General features: G+C 40.0%; 2 protein-coding genes across 3 annotated transcripts in view; both read left to right on the forward strand.

Annotated features, from left to right (window-relative positions):
• The first annotated feature begins 979 nt into the window (after positions 1 to 979).
• On the forward strand, positions 980 to 19268 carry LOC115786460 (uncharacterized). The gene is made up of 16 exons (XM_030738612.1): positions 980 to 1369; positions 1798 to 1894; positions 3349 to 3562; positions 3864 to 4006; positions 6730 to 6904; positions 7067 to 7122; positions 7960 to 8144; positions 8240 to 8350; positions 8491 to 8616; positions 12042 to 12140; positions 12227 to 12385; positions 16514 to 17066; positions 18119 to 18182; positions 18275 to 18453; positions 18542 to 18630; positions 18745 to 19268. The coding sequence occupies exons 1-16, from the start codon at positions 1181 to 1183 to the stop codon at positions 18841 to 18843; spliced, it is 2538 nt and encodes an 845-aa protein (XP_030594472.1). The 5' UTR covers positions 980 to 1180; the 3' UTR covers positions 18844 to 19268.
• Positions 19269 to 21074: 1806 nt separating this feature from the next.
• The window catches only part of mrpl11 (mitochondrial ribosomal protein L11), a 54263-nt gene continuing 52936 nt past the window's right edge, over positions 21075 to 22401 (forward strand). The window contains exons 1-2 of one of the 2 annotated variants that reach the window (XM_030738605.1): positions 21108 to 21181; positions 21640 to 21671. The gene's annotated coding sequence lies outside the window, so the exon portion shown is untranslated. Of the gene's footprint in view, positions 21182 to 21639; positions 21672 to 22401 lie in introns of both variants that reach the window. The other variant, XM_030738604.1, reaches the window with a different exon arrangement.

Consider the following 22401-nt stretch of genomic DNA (forward strand, 5'->3'; position numbering starts at 1 on the left):
GTGCTTTCATAAAACTTATGAAACATTTTTTATGTCCAACTACCATTTATATTTACTGGAGTACTGTATAGATAGAGTTTCAAGGTACTTGAATGATATCAGGTCATTTTGAGTGAGAAACAGCATTTCTATCACAAGGTAGAAGCTGCACTCAGTTTTTGGCAAAGTGACTTTTATATATTTGTTTTTTTTTTTTTCAAAATAAAAACTGTCTGACATTAAAAATGTCTTTTTAAACAGAAATCTGGCTCAAAAGGCTGCAGAAATCACAACAAATATAACATCACAGTTCTATAAAGATATTTTAAGTGGCCAAAAAGCTCTGGATTGATTATAATGTAGGTACAATAACACAGACTCCTAAAGATTGTTGAAAAACAGGTTATTTCTGCATTTTATATATAAGCCCTTCATAAATCATGTTGACTGGACTCTATTTACCAATTTAAGCAAAGACATTACACATAAAAATACACAGAAACATCTGAATCACAGACGATCACTTTTTTGCACAAGACCGGCCGCTGTTGAAAGTAACTAATAAAGTAACTTGTAATCTAACTTAGTTACTTCTAAAATTAAGTAATCAGTAAAGTAACTAAGTTACTTTTTAAAGGAGTAATCAGTAATCAGTAGTCGGACTACTTTTTCAAGGTAACTATACCATCACTGCTTGTACATTATCTGAGCGTTTCATGTACTGGAAATTTTGCAGCTTCAGACCCACCGGCAAAACAAGGATAATAAAAGATTATAGATGAAATATGATTTTATACTTTAATGAACTCAGGAGGAAATCATCAGTCAATTATCATTTTCGTGTTTAAGTTGTGTTTTGGTAATACTTCTGGAACTAATGGTACTAAAAGATCATTTTGAACGTAGTCTCATTGCAGCCTCGCTGTCAGTTAAAGGTGTCACCTGCAGATGGCACCCTCATACAATTAATAGCTGGCGCGCGGGGCCTGCCTCCGGCCAATCACCGCTCCGCTTTAAACAAGTTCGGTAAAGTTCACTATTACCGCCGGGCGAGCGCCTGCTGAGCGGAAACAGGCTGTTCTTAACAGCGCTAAAGATGTGGACGAATAAGCGCACTCTGTCGGAATGCAATACGCTTAAGCTCGAAGTCAGAGATACGAGCAAAATGAGCCTCTTTTAAAGAGCAAGAAAGGAGAAGAAGATGTATCTCTGTCGCTTCTCCGTCGCCATAATCCTCGGCTTGTTTTGGTATTGTTCAGACTGCGGACGCACGCTGACACAGTACCTTTTATGTTTCCTTTTTTACCTTTCCACCCCGCTGGTGTCTGCAGTCAGCTGGCGAGAGCGCGGCACGCAAACGGACGAAGAGACGAAGGATATTACAGTTCAGGTATTCTACGCATTTTATGTTTTGTTACGAGAAACAGTTGTTTGTGTGAACATCTGCTGCAAGATCAAAGTCGTTTAATGATTTCACGAGTTAAAATGATAAATGATTTAAAATGTGAGCGTGCGACGCGTTTCGGAATCACCTGATTGAACTTTCAGCAACCTTTCACCCTTGAATGTATTAGCAAATGAGACGAGGGTTGTTGGCCGTAACTTTATTTAAAGCCCACATCAGGGTGTAATGAGGGTCATCACCCGTGTTTCCACACATACACGAGCTCTGAAATTAAAGGAAAAAAAAATGAAAACGCATATTCACTTGTTGCCTGAGGTACCTGGAAAACATGTTTTTAGAGTCTTGCACTAACTGATGCCATAGTTTTTACTTCCGTTGACATTTTATGTTTAATTCATGGTGTTATTTTCCAGAAATCTGTTGCCCAAGACTTGACTGATGGAGGCACACCGGACGGAGCTGAGCCGCAGGTGTCTCAGTATCCTCATGTGAAGAGGTCATTACAGCAAGGTGAAGCGTGTCTTTCACACTTAGTTTGTTGGGGGTCGAACTTATCATTGCAGGTTAGCAGCCTATGAGGACTGAACTGAGTCAGGCTTCTCTTCCTGACTTCAGGCTGTTTTGCCATCAGGTTATAGTTTCTGTTTTGCCTTGATGCAGATGGAACAGTTTTGCATAGACACTGCTGTAGCTCATGTTACAGAGTAGGGAGAGGCTTTAAAGGAAGAAAAAGATGAATAACACCCTCAGCGGATGTAGATTCTATATATCACTGACTATAAAAAGATGGAGGTTTCCATAAAGCAGTTGTTTTTACTCTTTTTTGTGCATCCATTGTGGTGATAATTGGTCTGTGATGAGCCCAGTTCCTTTGTATTTTCTCTTGTCTCTCAGGTTTCTACAGGCCTTAAAGACCTGTGGGATGTGTATATGAATATATATGGGGGGGAAAAAAAAAAAAAAAAAAAAAAAATATATATATATATATATATATATATATATATAGCTGTTTGTTGTTTTTGGAATGATAGACAGCTCATTTGTGTGTATCATCTGAAACTTATTTCTGTATTTATTAGGCACCCTAATAGATACAAGGTATTTCTTGGCACATGTTATGTACTCTAAGGCCAACTGAGCATCATTTAAATGCCATGGCAATGCTACCTGAGTACTGGTGGTGACCATGTCCATCCTCCTATAACCAGTGTACCCATCTTCTGATGGCTGCTTCCAGCAGGATAATACACCATGTCACAAAGCATCTCAAACCAGTTTCTTGAATGTGAAAATGAATTTGCCGAACTTAAGTGGCCTCTGCAGTCACCAGATCTCAATCCAACAGAGCACCTTTGGGATCTGGTGGAATGAAAGAGTCACATCATGGATGTGCATTTGACAAATCTACAGCCACTGTGTGACGCTATCACGTCAATATGAACCAAAATCTCTAAGGACTGTTTCCTGCACCGTGTTGAATCCATGTCACGAAGCATTCAGGCAGTTCTGAAGACAAATCAGAGTCCAACCTGATACTGATATTGGCCAGTGAGTGTATGTGTGCCCTTGAATTGCTAAATAACAATAATTCACAAAAATCCCTGAAAATGTTAAATGAGAGATTTTATGAGAGCCCCACATCAACACTTGTATTTGATTTTTCTCAGCTTGTTTCTGATATGTAACCAAAACCGTGTTAATGTGGGAAAAAAAAAAACTTGCTCAGGGAATTCACAGATGGATAGATGAACTCCAGATGGCCTAGTCTTCAAAATCCTGTCACGGAGATGTGTGCCAGGTTTTGAAATAAATAATTCTGGACCTCAAAGTTGTTCAGAAGTTTGAGCTTGAATTTTACTAAAAAGTGCAGCCCTTGAATTTGATGCTCAGGAGGTGAACATGGGAGCACAGTGTGAATGTAATTTTCCTTTGTGACCGACTTGTGTTGTGCTGGCTGTCCTCAGTGTTTGAATGCGCCTACGCTCAGCTGGTTCTGCCGTGGTACACCGTCCCCGAGCCGTGTGAGAAGCAGCCTCTGCACCAGGTGCTCAGCAGGGAGTTTGACTTTGTAATCGACCGCATCATTGAGAGGGCCAAAGACTTTGATGTCTCCCACACAGTCGTGGGCTTCATTCGGATTTTGACCCAGCACTTGCATAATGCGAAGCAGTCTGACAGGTGAAACTACACTTTCATTTAATAGGATTCACAATTTATGCTGTTGCAGCTTTGGTTACACTTTGCACTCAGTAATGTGTCAGAACTCTATAAATACCTCCAGTAATTATTTTATCACCTGTGAATTATCTACTGTTTGCTGTACCGTGGAGTTAAGGTTTTTCCTCAGGCACATGGAGTTTAAAGAGTAGTGTGTCACATCAGAATTAAGATTAAGATCACATACTTGCCAGATGTGCGGTGATAAACATCAGGAGCTTACTCATAGTTGCTTTTCCCATTCTTTTGCTTTCTGTTTTAGACAGCTCTTGTTCAGCTCCAGAGCAGAGGAGATTACAGTTCTCAGAGAGTTTTCTGATGCTCTGGTACGTAACCTTTTTCCCAAATCTCTCTGGGGCCAAGAAGTCAACCGCTGTGCCTTAAATGAGATCATTGCCTTAAAGGGTAAGGAAGCATCAAATCATCTCTGAAGCAACAGTCTTATATAAGGACTAAGCCTCCCATGAAATCTTTGAGGAGTGTGAGTTGTATGTAATCCCTTATTGTCAGTGGCATTGTAGAGCTTAGACATGAATCTTAGGTTACATAAAAAGAAGGCTCCTTCTGCAGTGATCTGCCAATCCCCCCTTAGGGTTTTGTCATTTTTATAGTAACAGATGAAATGCTTCATCCGGAGAGAGACTTGCTGTGGGGTAGGTTTTGGCAATTACGCGTGTTGCTCAGTGACAATGAGCGATTTTTACAGCTGTAGTTAAAAAATTATATGCACGTCCATTCTGCTCTGCTGCTTGGTGGTAAGAAAGAGATCATTTCTGGCAAATGCTCATAGATGCAGAACTGAAAGTTTGGAGTAGTTGGCAATGTTATTTGTTGCTGTTCTTTCACAGTAACAATTTGAATACTCGTTTACTCTAGTATTATTTCTTTTATCACTTATTCATTTTACAAAGGAGTTGATGTGACACCTTTTAAACACCTAGGCTGTGCTTGAGCATGTTGTATCTTGAATAATACGTGTCAAATCTGAAGTGCTCAATGACGGGTGTGTCTGTGGTTGCTTTTTTTTTGTTGGCCGTTATGACTGATGACCTATCCAGAGTGTACCCTGCCTCTTGCTCTATGGCGGCTGAGATAGGCTCCAGCCCCCCACCCCCCTGAAAAGGTTAAGTGCATGTCTATAAGAGGATGCAGGAGTACCCAGTGTGGACCCATGCAGACATGGGGAGAACATACAAACTCCACACAGAAAGGTCCCAGCCAGATGGTGGATTCAAACCCAGGACCTTCTTGCTGTGCTGAAACAGTTCTAACCACCATGTTGCCCTTATGGAATGATGAATCTGAAAATTTTGGTTCAAATCATTGTCAGTATGAATGGAGGAGATCAGGCGAGAGGTCCAACAGTGAGTGTCTACAGCCATTTGTAAAACACGGGGGAGGCTCTGTCATGGTTTGGGGCTGCATTTCAGCCTGTAATGTTGGGGTATCATGTCAAAATTGCTGGAATTATGAACGCATGGAAAGCATCTGATTAGCAACAGATTCGTTTTTTTCAGCATAGCAATGATCCCAAACACACCTGCCAAAGTAGTAAAAGCATGCCTGGGTAGAAAAATACATTGGAATACTATCAGTCATGGATTGGCCCCCCCAGAGCCTGGAGCTCAACATTATAGAAGAATCATCTTTACAGACAGAACAAAAGGCTGCCAACATCCAAAGAAGAGCTTTGAATGTCCTTCAAGAAACCTGGAGAACTATTCCTGAAGACTGCTTAAAGAAATTAGAAAAAAGCTGCCTAAGAGAGTTCCGGCTAGGTTAAAGAATAAAGGTGGTCATAACAAATATTGACTTTCAAGCTCATTGGACTTGTGGATGCTCTAGTTTCTGCCTTATATACTGTATTTACATTTATGTTTGCATGTTTCAATAAACAGATGCACCAATTTTTTAAGCAAAATACAAAGAAATGCAGGGTGGCTTGAGACTTTTGCACAGTACTCTAGGACAAAGCCAGGGTGGCTGGATTCTACTATATGGTCCTTATGCCAAAAATGGAATTATCCAAACCTATCAAAGCCAAAATATGATTGCTGGCTGATTTTGCTCCTGCTAACTCTCCAACTGTGGTAGGAAGTGGAATTTAATATTTAACCTTTTGGAGTTGAACCTACACATAAAATGATGATCTAGAGGTCCAGGATAAAGCCAAGAATGACACACAATCTAACTCTTAAGATATATTGCAATGATCGCTTTTTTCACAAAAACACAATTAATAGAAAACACAAAGATGGGCCTTTTATCTAATTCCTACTACATAGTTTAAAAAGTTGGTTGGTTTAGGTTGTTTAATCCAGGTTTTTAGTATTCATGGGTAGCTCAGTGGTATCTGCCCATCAAACACAAAACACAAACTGAAGGTTTTCAAACAACAAAAGCAGATTCATTAACATATAAATGATTTTGTTTTTGTCTTACAACAAATTCTCATCATGAGAAAAAGCAAAGTTATATTTTAAATGAAAACACCTTTTAATCAAGACTACTTGGAACAGCAAACCCCCCCCCCCTGTAATAAATACAGAAAAATTCATACAAGATTAGAACAAAAATAAAACAAAGTCCATTTTCATATAATATGTAAAGCTGTTTTTAAATGCCTGCGTGGGAGTCCTGCGTTACTGGGTTATTGCAATGCTAACTGGAGTGTTGCCAGCAGGCTGTGACAGTTGCTACTCTCGTGGGAGTTGCTTAGCAAAAAATGTAGTCTGACTGTGGCACACATAACTCACAGCTGACTGGAGAGGTTGAGACTGCTGTCCATTCACTCCTTTTTCCTAGAAGCAACTTGCCAGCCAGCTAGACAGGAATGAGGTGAGGATGATGTGACCTCGCCAGATATTGATGATTAGGTTGTGGTTTGAGGTCGGCTTGCTTTTTATTAATTTTTAACTTGGGTTACACTAAACTAACAGCTAACCAGGAGGTGGATGTTGAGTTATATTTATTCAGAGGGATGACAGTGATTTCAAGCTTCTCACTAAAAAAGAAAATTTCCCAGTATGTTTAGTCATTCATTCAGCTGTTGGCACCGTAATTACTGATAATGCAGCTATATTAGTGATTCACACAGGACTGTGCACTAATGTTGGCTGTTTTCTCAGGATTAGGACACTTGGTTTCATGGCTGTCTGACCCCGATAATCTTAACCAGCTGGTGGTGAGCCAGCTCGCCATTGTGACACCTAAAAGCTCTGTGGAGGAGCTCTGTGGATCGGACCCAGAAAAAGCCTCTCTGGCTTCACAGGAGAGTAAAAGCGAGGGGGAAGAGAGTGATGTGTGAGTGGCTGTCATCTTTTGCACCCCACTGACTTGACTGAACCATAGTGAGCCTCAAAGCAATGACTGTAACTGCCACCTTCTGCGTCTGAAATTGGAATTGACCTGGATTTGTTTGGCTGTTTTCTTTTCTTTTTTTTTTTTTTCTTCCTCCCCCTGCAGGGGCTTGCATGGAACAGGGGTTTCAGCCAACACCAGGACCAAGAGTAAAAGGAGAGGTGTGTTTTGTGATCGAACTATTGCAGCTTATTCAATCTGAAGCTGTGTGAAACTGGAAAATGGTACATGTGGTTTCTGGTTTTATCAGTTTTCCTGCGAGAAAACATTTTAAACATGGGGCGCTTGAGGAAAAAGGCAGATGGAGTGGGTGGTGGGCGTTTTGAGGATAGATGACCGTGCTTGTGTAATGTCTTGTACTACAACTGTTTGATGAATGTGTTATGAGCTATGTGACATGATGATTTCTTTTTACCAGCCTTCCTTTCAGTGCAGAATTAGTCCCCTGTTTATCTAGTTTGTGTGTCCAGACAGCTAATTACAAACAGCAAGCTGAATGCCAAATAATTCCTGCCCTGTCTTCATGCAACTCTGATCAGTCCAACAGTAATGATGACTTAATAAGAATTGATTATGTCAGAATAATGAACCTTGTGATATGATAAATATACATATTTTCACCAATGGTTGAATCATAAACACTCATCTTTTATAATCACTGACAATTATTCAAGTCTGAGGGGACTCTTAATTGTTATGCTATCACATAGATCATAAAATTGAAAGGCTGATCATGCTTGTGCTGCTGCCATGCCTAACTGAGCATGTGTTATGTTTTGTGAATACTTTTTCTCACACATTCTTAGCACGTACTGTTACTACTCTTCTTCACAATGCAAGTATATGCCTATTTTAAGCCATAGTGGTATTCAGTATCAACTTCATTGTTGTTATATGCAAATACAAATGTACATACTTGGAAAAGAAATTACTTTGCTATAAAGGTGGGGAAAAAAGATGTGAGTCTCTGGATGTAATGTTTGTTTTTTCTGTTTCAGGCAGCAAGTTTAAGGAAGGATGGTCAAAGTTTGTGGACAAGATGAAACCCAGGAAAGCCAAGAAAAAGACAGAGCAGGAGCAGTTGTTGAGGAGTGTGGCGTATTCAGGAGATGCGTCCAGCGACGATAATAGCAGTAGTAGGGAGGGCTCCATTTATTTCCAGGAGGAAGAACACTCTGATAGGGTGAGGCTGCTTCACATAATGCAGTGTTATAAAATGAAGACAATAATTTGCCATACATGACAGATTTAGTACTGCTTTTGGCCAAACACCATTAGGGAGACGATGATACGGAGGACTACCTGACAGCTGTCCAGGAGGACATGATAGAATTCAAGTTGTCCTATGAGATGTGGCGCGTTGGCTGCTGGGCTGTCAGCATCCCAAATGTGAGTTATAAATATCAGTGATGGTGTGGAAAGTCCTCAAGGCTTGTTATCTGTCTGCTGAGGCCTTGTAATAGGAAGCACACTGTCCTTGGGTGACAAGTTAATGTTTGAGCTGGATTTTTTTTTTTTAACTGTTGTAGGCTGACTGGGAGGATGAGGAGCTAAACTTCACTGTTCACCTGGAGGAAAAAAAGAGCCCCGAGAACCTCCAATGGGACATCAAGAAGACCTACACGGATATCGTACATTTCCGCAACAGATGGCAGGTAATGGGCAGAATGGAAGCTTTGTTTTTTGTTTTTCTTTTTCCCCGTTTTCTCGCTCACTTGGTTTATTGACTTCTGATATGCACAGTTTATACCAGTTTACATCTTAAATTAATGCACTCTATTACAGTTGTCCTGCAAGCAATCCAGCAGTGTGAAAATAATGACGGTCATCCGCTTTCATAAAAATATCATTTTATTCCACCGATGATTTTTGACAGGCTCAGGATTTAGTGCTCTTACAGTTCATGTGTGAAACAAACACATTTAAAGCACTAAGTTTCGTGTTACAGAACAGTACAGTTCAACAGCACCACAGACTGGTTACCCCATCAAATGATAAAATTGAGTTGTTTCTTTTTTGAATCTTTGTTTATATAATATACCTTATGAAATACTAGGGTTAGTACTGATTAGATCCCCTTCAGGCCTGTCTGAAGGGGATCTTTGTGGTACAGATCAAACAAGCTGCTGGAAACGTTCCTCAGAGATTGTGGTCCATAGTGACACAATAGCATCACACAGTTACTGCAGTTGGCCGCACATCTATGATATGAATCTCCTGTTCCACCACATTCCAAAGGTGCTTTATTGGATTGATATCTGATGATTTTGGAGGCCTTTTGAGTAAAATGAACGCATTGTCAGGTTCAAGAAACCAGTTTGAGAAGATTTGATCCTTGTCATATAGTGTGTTATCCTGCTAGAAGCAGCAATCAGAAGATGGCTACACTGTGGTCATAAAGGGATGAACATAGTCAACTTGTACTAAGGGGCCCCAAAGTGTGTCAAGAAACCACCACCACCAGCCTGATACACGGCAGGATGGATCCATGTTTTCTTGTTGTTTACGCCAAATTCTGAATTGACAGCAGAAATTGAGACTAATCAGACCAGGTATAAGTTTTCCAGTCTTTTATTCTTGGTGTTACGTTTGGTGTGCCCATGTGAACTGTAGACCCAGTGTGGCCTTTTGCCGCTGTAACCCATCTGCTTCAAGATTGAATGTGTTGTGCATTCAGAGATGCTCTTCTGCATACCTTAGTTGCAACAAGTGGTTATTTGCGTTACCTTTGCCGTCCTAACATCTGGAAGCAGTTTGGCCAATGTCCTTTGACATCAACAAGACATTTTTGCCCAGAGAACTGCCGCTCACTGGATATTTTCTCTTTTCTGTAAAAAATGAGCATTTAAACTGGTGTAATTCAGTGGACAATGAGTGTAGCACATAAATAGAATAAATAAGTGTTGAAATTCATTCTTCTGTTATTATTCAGTTAAAGCCATTGATTGAGAGTTTCCTGCATTTAAAATAAAATCATTAAATGTTTTTGATACTGATTTTTTTTTTGTTTTTTGTCAAAGTGGAAAAACAACACTGTCTCATTAGACTTCCTTGTCATTGGCTTTGCTTTGCCCCCTTTTCACTAAGCTGAACTGTGTTTAGGGAGGTTCTGATAGTCTTGTTGAATTTATTCAATTATTGGCTTGATCCTCTGTGAATTGAATGATTATCTGAGTCATTGACTTTGCATCCAGGGAGGCGCTGTGAAGCAATGTTTAGCACTGTCACTTCAGAGCAAGAATTTTCCTGGTGCAAGCCTTCTGGGTGGTTTGGACCTGTTTTGTGAATGTTTGGCATGTGCATGAGTGGTTTTCCTCTGAGTACTCAGAGTACTCAGGTGTCTTCCCACAGTCCAAAAACATGCTTGTTAGGATAGGTGTGGCTGTGAGAGACTGAAGATGGATGGATGGCCATGTGCAAGTTGCAAGCAAGCAAACTAAATGAGATAATAATACAGGTGTGAGATGATGCCAATCACTGTTTCAATTAATGTCTGTCTAGTGAAGGCTTTTAAAAAAAAAAAAAAAAAAAAAGTACACGTCAGAGTGACTGATAAGGCAAGCTGTGTCCTCAAATCAAATGTCTATAGGACAGGTTTTGTCATTCCAAATAAAACTTCCAACTATTTTGAGTCCTTTCTCTGTGTACTGGCTCTGAAAAGTTTCACTCTTGTACCAAAAACACTGAAACTTGGGAAGATGTCAGTGAAACTTCATGTTAAATTCAGATCAACTTTACAATGCACTTCTTTTTTTTTTTTTTTTTTATATAAGATGAATTCTGACTCAGTGTATATGTGGACATAGAATAATAAGACTTTACTGGTAGTGTCTTCAGGATAGGAGATTAGGTGTGGATGTATTACAGTATTTAAAATAAAAATAAAAATTAGGCACACTGTAAGACAAAGTAAAAAAAGAAAAAGTCGCTGTATGTTTTATATTTAATTTTACATTGCAAATATAACATGAGTGTTGTCTCATGATAAAGCATGAGCCAAAGCGGCCTTGGGGTGGAGCTGCTGTGAACAACAGTGCATGTATTAAGTTCTGGGTAGCAGAACGATTGAGGCTGCAGTTTCCAGGAATGAGTAATCTATTGTTTTGAAATGCCACACGTGCATGTTCAGTCTGTATTCATTACAAGGTGTTTCCACCAGCTGAAATGTCAGCATGAAAACATGGAGGAACATTTTCAATTATATTAACTAGTATATGCCTATGCTACAGTATTGTTTGTTCTGTGACTTGAGTCAGTTATGAGGTGGTTACTAGGTTTCATATATCATGCATAATTGAAGATTTATGTATAAAAATGAAATGTTACTGTAGTGACATTAAAATAATAATATGCTTTTCTAAGGTGCATAGATGGTACAGGTGGGTCTAGGCAATATGACAACATCATATATGATATAGATAAGAACCTAAGATGGCCTAAGATAATCTGTGTGCCAGGTTTGGTTGCTCAGCTCCTGATCGTGTACGAGGAGTTCAGACAGATTTGATGACCACAGGATGCAGTGGATGAGGAAATGGGTTACAATTCTAAGCCTACTCCTGCAGACCCAGCGTTAGGTTTTTTAGGTCAGCTTTAGTTTTTTGGGTTTTTTAGGTTGGTTGGGGTTTCATTTCCTCAAAACATTAAAGTGGTTTAACATGAGACTTGTTTCTGAAAATGTTTCACTGTGTCAACCACAGTCCAAAACACCAAAATGTCACATTTACAGTAATATAGAGAAATGAAATTTACAACCCACTGAAAGTAAATTCAGCTTTGTCCCACCAGTATGTTGTTAATTTATACTGGACAGATTAACAGATGATTTACAATAAACAGACATTATATTGTCTAGTGTCAGGATTTTTTTTTTTTAGTTTAGAGAAGAGCAGTTTATTTCTTGCTGTCCTTTAATTAGTTGATGCCAGGGAAATGAATAATAAATCCCTGCTTTAATTGCAGCCATAACATTTAATTGCACTTTTATAGAAAACATTTTCAGTGGGGTTGACCAGGAACTTTTAAGTCTTGACATTTTTAAAGTATCAGAACACATTTTTGTCCTCTTGTCATTTTCCAGGACTCCACCAGCCTGCCCACAATCTTGGTGCTGGAGGAGGTGGAAGCCAGCGATGAAGTTAAAGAAGCAGCTAGAGTATCAGTAGAGCAATTCCTACAGGTGAGGGACACCAAAAGGCTCGGATTTGTTTATAGATAAAACCTGCAAGGCTTTATGCCTCAACATTGTGTCAATTTTCTTTCCAGGTGCTGGTTTCCGATAATCTCATCGGCCACACTCAGCCAGTTTTTCTGTTCCTCTGCCCGCTTGACAAACTGTTGAATGAAGACGAACGTTATGAGGGTGTGTGGGGCTTTCTCAGCGGCTTGGCTTATTTCCTCACTCCCAGCGGCGAAGAAGAGGAGGTAATGTTTCGCTGGTGCTTTTCATCAAGTTGACATTCTTGACTGTTTGTGAGTTAACAGAGTTTTGCCTTTTGTACTTTTGGTAATATTAAAATCTTTCATTGAGATTTCTGAAATCTGGCAATGCTGAAAATTTGTGTGATAGGATAAGATCACAGAAGCAGTCAGACGTGTGGAATATACCACATCAGCTTCTGGACACAACTGATTGATTGTGCCCAGAAGCTGATACACTGTGTAGTGTATCATGGTTAAATGGACACCTATGTCACATCTGGGAAACCTCATGTCCTATTAAAAAATAAAATAAACAAAATAAAGACTAATAGCATAAGCTGCAGTCGATCCTAGCTTTCACAGGGCATGAGGCATGGACTGGTAAATGGACTGAATCATCCACCTACCGATCAGTACCTCCTGAGCTACAGCCACCACCATTAGAGGGAAAACAAAGGCAAATGGAAAAAAATATTACTCAAATTATCAGTTGAAAACATCTCTCGGTTTATAGAGAGACTTCCTGGTTAACACTTACTTAGTGTGTGCATCTGTATTAACCGATTTTCCTGTGCAGTGAGGGATTATTAGAAACAGTGTTCACTTTGAGTTTTACTAAATAAAGTAGTTTGGATAATTTGAATAAACCCTTAGCCTACTTGTAACTTTTCTGTTGGACTTACTGGGGTGAGTGCTGCTACATTCAACATTTGTTGTGACGAAACCTTATTATAACCAATAAAACAAATCACCAAAGTCTGTGAATAAGACCCAGGCTGTGAGAAAGTGCTGTGGGAGTTGTAGGGTGATTGGTGGGGTCCCTCTTGTGGTGTGAAAGTACTAAATTCTACTTTCTCTGCCTTTTTAAAGATATTTAAGGTGGTGTTTGAATTCCAACCTCAAAGTAAAAAGTTAAATCTAATATGCTGAGAGGCTTTAGCAACAGTTTAGAACAATGCAACACATTACAAGTGCACTGCTTATTTACTGATTTAGCAACAGCATCTTTGTGTTGTCAGTGATGCTAATACTTGCAATCTCTGGCTACAAGGGGAAAATAATTTTTAATAAAACACCAGCTTAATAACCTTTAAAACATAATTTCAAGGTTTGCGCCATATTAGGTTTCCTTTTTCACTGAGCAGATGCACATTCATAGACGGCTATAAATTACTCGGTCTACAACTGCAGTCATTACTCGTGCAGCTAACGGTGTATTAAAACTAGACATTACCATACTTGAAAGTAGTGCAGTGGATAGTGATAACCACTCCCACAATTTTGCTTTAATTTTGAGCATTATTACATTTAAAATGTTTGAGTTAAATGAAAAGGCCTGCTTGGGTTTGATACAGGTATCCCAGGCTCCTCCCACAGGCCAGTGTTAAATGGTGAATCTACACCAATCAGGCATAATATTATGACCACCTGTTTAATACTGTTTTGGTCCCCCAAAATGGCCCTGACCCGTTGAGGCACAGACTCCACGAGACCCCTGAAGGTGTGCTGTGGTGTCTGGCACCAAGATATTAGCAACAGATCGTCTTAAGTCCTGTAAGTGGGATCTTCATGGATCAGACTTTTTTGTCCAGCACATCTCACAGATGCTCAGTTGCATTCAGATCTGGGGACTTTGGAAGCCAAGTCAACACCTCAAGCTTGTGCTACTCAAACCATTTCTGAATCATTTTTGCTTTGTGGCAGGGTGCATTATCCTGCTGAAACAGGCCACAGCCATCAGGGAATACAGTTTCCATGAAAAGGGTGTACATGGTCTGCAACAGTGCCTAGGTAGGTGGTATGTGTCAAAGTAACATCCACATGGATGGCAGGACCCAAGGTTTCATAGCAGAACATTGCCCAAAGCATCAGACTGTTTTTGCTGGCTTGGCTTCTTCCATAGTGCATCCTGGTGCCAGGTGTCCCCTGATAAGCGACGCACATGTGTCCAGCCATCCATGTGATGTAAAAGAAAATGTGATTCATCAGACCAGGCCACCTTCTTTCATTGCTCCATGGTCCAGTTCTGATCTGGTCTGCGACTGTGCAGCCTCATACACAACAGACTGCGATGCACTGTGTATTTTGACATCTTTCTATCAGAACCAGTATGAACCTTTTTGGTAATTTGAGCTACAGTAGCTCGTCTATTGTATCGGACCACATGAGCTAGCCTTTGCTCGCCATATGCATCAGTGAGTCTTGGCTGCTCATGGCCCTGTCTCTGGTTCACCACTGTTCCTTCCTTGAACCACTTTTGATAGATACTGACCACTGCAGACTGGGAACACCCCACAAGAGCTGCAGTTTTGGAGATGCTCTGACATCATCTGTCATCTAGCCATCACAGGTTGGCCTTCGTCAAACTCATTCAAGCCCTCACACTCATTTTTCTAACACATCAACTTTGAGGATAAAATGTTCACTTCTTGCCTAATATATCCCACCCACTAACAAGTGCCATGGTGATGAGATAATCAGTGTTATTCACTTGACCAGTCAGTGGTCATAATGTTATTGACCATAGGTGTGAAACCTTTGGTTGTCTCTCTATGTTAGCTCTGTGATAGACTGGTGACCTGTCGAGGGTGTACCCTGCCTCTCATCTTATGACAGCTGGGATAGGCTATAGCTTCTCTGTGGTCCTGATTTAGGCAAGAGGATGGCTGGGTGGAGTTAAATGGAAATTAACCCCCAGTTCATTGAGGAGAGACCATCATGAGAAATTGAACATGATTTATTGATAAGAAATACAATTAGCTATTTGGTGATTTGACTAAGATGGCCCACTGAAGCAGAAGGGAATCCCAGTAGAGATAGGAATTAGGGCAGGACCCCTGGAGTCTAGATGCAGGTGATGGAGGCTTGGAAGGAGCTCTTGGGTGGTGAAAGGGAGGTGGTGAGTTGCATGAATGAGTCTGGAATGACAGATAAGCACACTGGCTGATTGGCTCATGGAAGGCAGGCAGAAAGATGATTGGACTAGAGGTGATGAAGTCAGCATTGAGTTTGCCAGTGTGAGAAAATGGGAGTGATGTAAAATAGAGAAGCAGCCAAACACCTGGGAAAGTAGGCAGATGAGTGATTTCAGATCTTCATTATTGAACTTAAGCCTAAGCTTGATTACAGTTGTCACAAAGGGAAAAAATGGCCAGAAAGAGACCAAATCTGTTGCCAAAACATTTCTTGTAAAGTTGGACATTTTACACGTTTAAGGGAAATGACCACAGACAGTACAAAAAATTGGTCATAGCTTCTGGGTCTGAAAAGAAGTTCCTCAAATCTGCATTCTTTCTAATGACCATCAGGGAGCAATACCTGTAGGTGCAAAAAGATTTCCAGTCCTATAGAAATCTTTAGGGGAAAGGCTCTTGGACTTGAACTCTCTGTAAACACAATTTTTGCGTCATGCATAAGTCCAGTTTGTAAACTTTGGTCATTCTAAGTTTGACAAAGGAGGATTGTGCCCTCTAACTAGAGAGCTGCCCCCCTTGTCACATCCAGTTTCAAAACACATCTGCATATGTAGTACTTGCTTTAAGTAATGTGCCACCACTTCTTCTGTTAAGCTACAAAATGCATAAAATTATGAAATTTGTGTTATGCAAGAGCGTATTTCAAAAGTGTGTGAGTAAGAGGGGGTGAGTGTGAGAGTGTGTGAGAGAGAAGTTGAGGTGCTGAGAAAAACTGATACACAATCAGGTCCACATCTTAAAGTGAAAGCTGGTCAGCAGGAGAGTAGAATGGGGCACAGCGGTGCTCAATGGTAGCTATGCCTAGTGCAAGTACACCCGTAGTGAAGCTGAAATTTAGTCCACACCACACACAATGCACATTGATGGCATCTGTCTTTAGGCACTTGCTGCATAATAACTGGACAGGAGTGTAATGCTAAAACTGGGATAACTGAGGTTTCTTTTTCCCCAGATTTCCTCTCGAGCCACAAAAATTATCTTATAGCACTCCTTGTAACAAGTAACCATTGTGTAGAATTGATAGACTACTCCTTTTAAAAATTTCTTAGTGAACCAACATATACATTTATTTAGTTTCAACTCTGTTGCTCTGTACCAAAAAGGCCAGTGCCTCGAGGACAACCTTCACAAAGTGATTGTTTTGTTTACTTTGCAGAACTTGAGCCTACAGCCCAGAGCCCCAGAAGGAAACACGTCATCTCCACATCTAGAATCACTATCTCAGTCTTTGGAGAACCGTAGCGCCTCTGATGTTACCAATCCAACTATTCCATCTATTGTTATCTCCCAGTATGATTCCCCTTTAGAACTTCCTGAGGAAGCTGAAATTAATCCACAGCCTTCTGTCAACACCAAGTCCTCAAATGAAAACAGTTCCCAACACAAAACAGAGGACTCTGATAATCCCTTAACCTCTCAGGTTAGATTGTTCTTCAGAGGACTTGGCCGACATAAATCACACGAGTCTCTGGCCTCAGCAAAAACCAGCAGTGTTGAAGACCTGTCTGAATCAGGCTCGCAGCAGGAGAGGTCCAATAAAAAGGAGAAAACATGTTTTAAGATGTCTGGTGGGCTGAACAAGACTAAAGGAAAGGAGACACAGGCTTCACTGCAGGGAGGGGAGGACCCCCAGGCTCTGAAGGGCCAAGTCAACAGGGAACCGGTGGAGGCGACCAAAGCCATATTTGATCTGCTGAAAGAAATATCTGGTTTGTTTTAGTGTTTAAAGTCCCTTTGTATTGTCGTGTGTACTCCACTCAACATTTTCAAAGCACATTGTAGCTTTTTATATTGATTAATGCATTTCTCTAAAGACTAGGCAAACAACTGCTTTGGTTCATTTTAGTATAAGGAGAAAATTAACCTGTAGAGACTTGAAACTTGACTGAGAAAGTTCATCCTTTGTAGTGAATATTTGGACTGTATGAACTGTCCTGGGGTATTTTTATTTATTTATTTTTGAAGGTGAGATTGTGGCTTGTTTTTTAAAAACCCAGGGATGGCGCATTCATACGCTCACACAATGATGGGCTGACAGCCATGCTGCATTATATTCACAAAAGATGTTCTTAATAATAAAAACCTTTTTGCACTGAAAGTGCAGATTAAACATCATGCAGGTCACAAGAAATGTCAAACAAAGGTGCAGCCTTGATGTTGAGTGATGAATTATCAACTTCAGGCAAACTTCACACCCATGAAAAGCCATTTTTTTTTCTCCCTGTACTGAAATAAACTGAATCAAGTTCAAAAGTAGAAAAATATGTTAGTCTTTATGATAAAAGCTGTGATAATGCAGAACATCTATTCATCAATATGTTTTGATACTTGATACTTTGATACTTATATTGTATCTTTTTACAGTTTGACACTGATGAGACCCTTTGAGAGAACTGACAAGCCAATCTTATTTTTATAGTTTAAACCTACAAATTTATGGTGGTGGTGGTACACCACATGTTGTTCAGACACCCATCTGTGCAGCTGCAGCTTGATGTAGTCATAATTTTAGCTTGTACGTTAGGATGTCAGCCACCTTCACTAACTTCCATAAGCTGCACCAAATGGGAAATGCGTGTATTTGGCACTTTGTGCAGTACCGAAGTGTAGCATTGAGCGCCCTAATGACTGTTTTAATAAGCAATGTTGCTGTATCGAATCACTTGGATGTTTTTCAGCCTTTTAGTAGTTCAACCATGCACCATAGTGCTACTTTAATGTGTTCTTTAAGACAAAGCTAATACTCTTTTCCTCTTTACAGGAAACTCCATCCTCATAAATATCTTTGATGCTGTTTTGAAACCTTTTATGCCCATCTTGAAAAAGTAAGTGTGTCACTAACGCGCTCCTCGGAGGTCAAATATTTGTTACATTCTGGTCCATGAATGACTCATGATTTTTGCACATTCCTCTCCAGCAAAGTGAACTCTTTCCTGAACAAGGTGAACCCAACAGAGGCGCAGATGGCCGCGTACATCAACCTTCTGCTTAACAAACAGTGGCCGGAGTCTCCGCCAGCAACACTTCCTCCCCCTCGTACCGATGAGGAGAAGGACGAGACCAGGAATCAAGCGCATAATCTCATCAATGCCAAATGTAAGTGACGCCTTTCTGCAGTACAGCAGTGCAGTTGATTTGGGAGTTAATAATCCGTCTAAAGTTGGTTTTTATGTTCTCACTATAGATTCAAATGCTCTGATCCTGAAGAAGACAGACATGGAGTCTGTTTTCAATCTTTTCCAGAACAGAGAGGAAAACAAAACCCTGGTCTATGTGAGTATCAGCACTTCCTTTTTCAGCACGCCTCATTTATTGTGTCTGATTCTCACCTTTCACTGTATATTTCACTCAAATCAAATCTTTCACCCGCCTCCACTCACATAACAGATGCTCCTGTCATTCCTATTGAGAGAATTTCTTCCCAGTGAGTTTCCCCTAAATGCGAGTGCTGCCGCTCTGCGAAAAGTGACCAACTCCAGCAGCTGATCTGTGATCTGCCTGTTTTTAAACTGTCCAATTATTTATTAATCATTTTAAAGTGCCTTAAAAATTTGGTGACTACTTGTAGCAGCCATCTCTTCTCTTTTTTTTTTGTCTTAACCTTAAAACTATGAAATTTTGGTATTGTGAACAGATTTTGCACATCTGCACATTTTAGGTTAATAAATTATGACTTGTTTGAAATCAGAAATGTTGTTTGTGGGACCCACTCTTATTGTTGATCTCAAGAAGAAAGTGACCTATACATCATATTTACATATTTCATGATTTATTGTTTTCACCTTGAGTATTTCTGTATGTTTTTTTTTTTTTAAATCAGCATTTGTATGCAAACAATATCTCACAACTTAAAATCACCTAAATGTGTCAAAGTGCTGCCAGTACTGCTGTCATTGGAAACTTGGAATTATACAGATGTGAATTACTTCAAATAAATATTTTTAAATAAAGGATATCTCTGTCTTTGTGTTTAAGTTAAATTTAGGCTCAAACTGCAGTAAATGTGAGCTCTAAATTGGTTTCAGATGCCAGCAGCGCATTTTCTTTGAAGCAGAACCAGAGTAAAAGATGATTCATGCAGTTTAAATGGGTTAATCCTCTGAGGGAAATCGCGTTAGTGAAGTGTGAGGTGTATGAAAATAATTACGGTTATAAATTCACTGGATTAAAATAACTTGTTAACAGCAGTCACCTTCATTTTTTATTTTTTTTTTCCCCAGTCAGCTACGATCACATACGTTTGGAGATTACACTTTTTATATTGAACCATATGTTTGATACAGTAATGATTTGATACAAAAAATTAGGCCAGTTTAGATTAAAAACCATAAAATTATTTTTCAGCTCCAGTAAAAAGCCTGTTTCCAGATACTGTCCTTATTATTTGTATAATTTCATTATAAAAATGTAACCATAATTACAGGATTATCCTGGTCCTGACAGGACATTAGCTTTTTTTTTTTTTTTTTAATTCTCTTACTCGAGTCAGATAGCAACACCACACCAAACCAAACAGTCACCTCCAGAAGGAAACTGTTAAATCTTAATCCTATTATCAGCCTCGGGTGATCAACAGGAAGTCAACATAATCTCATAATAAATATGCAGGTGAATCCTTTCCTGCACCATATCCTGATTCAGTTCATTTGCTTTGGTTAAGGGTCAAAATGGTCTTGATCCTCTAAATGACAGTTAAGAAAACTGAAGCTCATCTTGCAGTGGGATCATACCAACTTCAGTAAATTTTGAGGCCAGTACAATCTACTAAGTGGCTTTGAATGTATCTCTCAACACACAAATCGAACCTTGAAACAGATGGGCTACAGCAGCTGAAGGTAACACCAGGTGCCGCTCCTGTCAGTTAAGAACAGAAATCTGAGGCTCACTGAAACTGGACAGTAGAAGACTGGAAAAACATTGCCTGGTCTAATGAGTCCCAGTGTCTACTGCAACATTTGAATGGTAGGGTCAGAAGTTGGTATGAACAACATGAAAGCATAGATCCACACTCCCTTGTATAAATAGGCTGGTTGTACTGGTGGTGTAATGGTGTGGAGGATATTATATTGGCTCCTAGTATCAATTGTGCATTGTTGAAATGCAACAGCCTACCTGAGAATTGTTGCTGACCATGTCCATCCCTTTATGACCACAGTGTACTCATCTAATGATGGCTGCTTCCAGCAGGAGAGTGCACCATGTCAAAAAGCTCAGATCATCTCAAATTGGTTTCTTGAACATGACAGTGAGTTCCCTGTACTCAGATCTCAATCCAACACAGCATCTTGGGATGGATTGGGATTGGGATGTGTTGGAACAGGACAGTCACCTAATGGATGTGCAGCTGACAAACCTGCAGCAACTGTGTGATGATATCACGTCTCTGTGTGTGTGTGTGTGTGTGTGTGTGTGTGTGTGTGTGTGTGTGTGTGTGTGTGTGTGTGTGTGTGTGTGTGTGTGTTGGGGGGTATTTCGGAGAATGATGATCTACCAGGATTTTCCCACAAAACACACATCTCTTCAAAGGGACTCAAAATTTTGATACTTTGTTTGACAGTAAGACTACATTAAAAAGTAAAAGCTTTGGTATCAACAACCACTTATCACCTAATGCAATAAATTGCCCCTCGACTTTAATCCTGCTGAAGTGTCCTTGAGCAAGACCCGCTTTCCCGTTCACCCAGTTGTTGCAGCTGCTCCTCCCGTACAGCAGGTGGCAGCACCGTGATGAGCAGCAGCAAACAGTCCGCTGTGTTCAATAATCCAAGATGTCTGCGCCCTGAAGGATGCTTCTGACAGCGTGAAGGTGCTGGACAAGGGACAGGTAAGGTAACGCTGAGGCTTGTGTCACTTCGTTTGGGTTTAACACGGCGCCGTTTGACCTGTTAATAAGGTTTAACGCTGTTTGTGTGGAAGCTGAAGGAAACGGTGCTTCATAGGCGCTTGTAGGTTTTGACTGTGGTCACAAAGTGCTGCTGCTGTTCTGCGTCACGTTCATTTCTGGCTTTTTAGGCTTACATCTGCTCTTTATCGTGTTGTTTGATCATTTTAACAGCTGTGGACACATCACTTATCAAAAGTAGATCCTGTAAATCAATGAAAGCCATTTTCGCCTGTTATCTGTATCAGCTGCCTTTTATTAAGTGGCAGCACTACAGGATAAACCTGTATCTAAAGAAGCTGTTATATCCAGATGAAGGTCCTTTGAAATACTGCATTTCTTACTTAGAGCATTGTGAACAAAGTCTGAACACTGTTTTTTTGCTTTACTTCTTTCTTCAGAGATTTCAGTGTGTGCGTTCTGAGTCTTTGAGGTAGGTGATGCTCAGTTTATGATGGCACAAACTGGGAACTTTTCTGGAAGGCTGTCAGTGGGGGTGGCACAGGGGAACCAAGAAAAGACATGAGGGCCCAGTGTAGATACACTGGTTGCAACACAGATGGTATTTTGTGAAAAATTGCACTGAAAATGTAATAATATTTGATTGACTGTTTTTGCAAAATGGAGAAACAAGAATTTAGTCCCTTTAATCCAGGTAACGTCTTAATCTTACTTATGGTGCTTTTGACCTTATTTTCCAGCAGATTTAATAAGGCTCAGATCCGCTTCCATTTATTCCTGCTTGGAGCCGACATCACACGAGAGTACGCTTTGTGATCCCTTCGAGGCTCGGTTTGTGTGTTCTACTGGTCTCCAACTGGAAATCTTTCTCATGTAAGGCAAATGTGTTAACCACTACACCATGGAGCCACAAAAGTTTTAATCTTAAGTAATAGAAGAAAAGTTTTAGAATAAATGAGGAAAATACCAACGTGATCCTATTGGATAACTTTTTTTTTTTTTAATGTGTATATCACTGTGTTGCAACTGGAAATGATCGCAATTATCTAAATAATGCAGGGTAGCTTTATTTATAACAATAAAGCATTATATTTTTCTACATGTGCAAAATAAGAAGAAACTTACAATAAATGCTCTGGAGTACAAACCAGTACAAGTAAATTAAAACTGTACTTCAGGCTATCATCCCATAGAGTTGGGTA

The sequence above is a fragment of the Archocentrus centrarchus genome, chromosome 10, assembly GCF_007364275.1.
Source record: "Archocentrus centrarchus isolate MPI-CPG fArcCen1 chromosome 10, fArcCen1, whole genome shotgun sequence".
Classification (NCBI taxonomy): Eukaryota; Metazoa; Chordata; class Actinopteri; order Cichliformes; family Cichlidae; genus Archocentrus; species Archocentrus centrarchus.

Coding starts and splice junctions, on each gene's coding strand:
- LOC115786460 (XM_030738612.1), top strand. CDS start 1,181: ATGTATCTCTGTCGCTTCTCCGTCGCCATAATCCTCGGCTTGTTTTGG. Junction 1,370..1,797: donor CGAAGGATATTACAGTTCAG/GTATTCTACGCA, acceptor GTTATTTTCCAG/AAATCTGTTGCCCAAGACTT. Junction 3,563..3,863: donor AATGCGAAGCAGTCTGACAG/GTGAAACTACAC, acceptor TTTCTGTTTTAG/ACAGCTCTTGTTCAGCTCCA.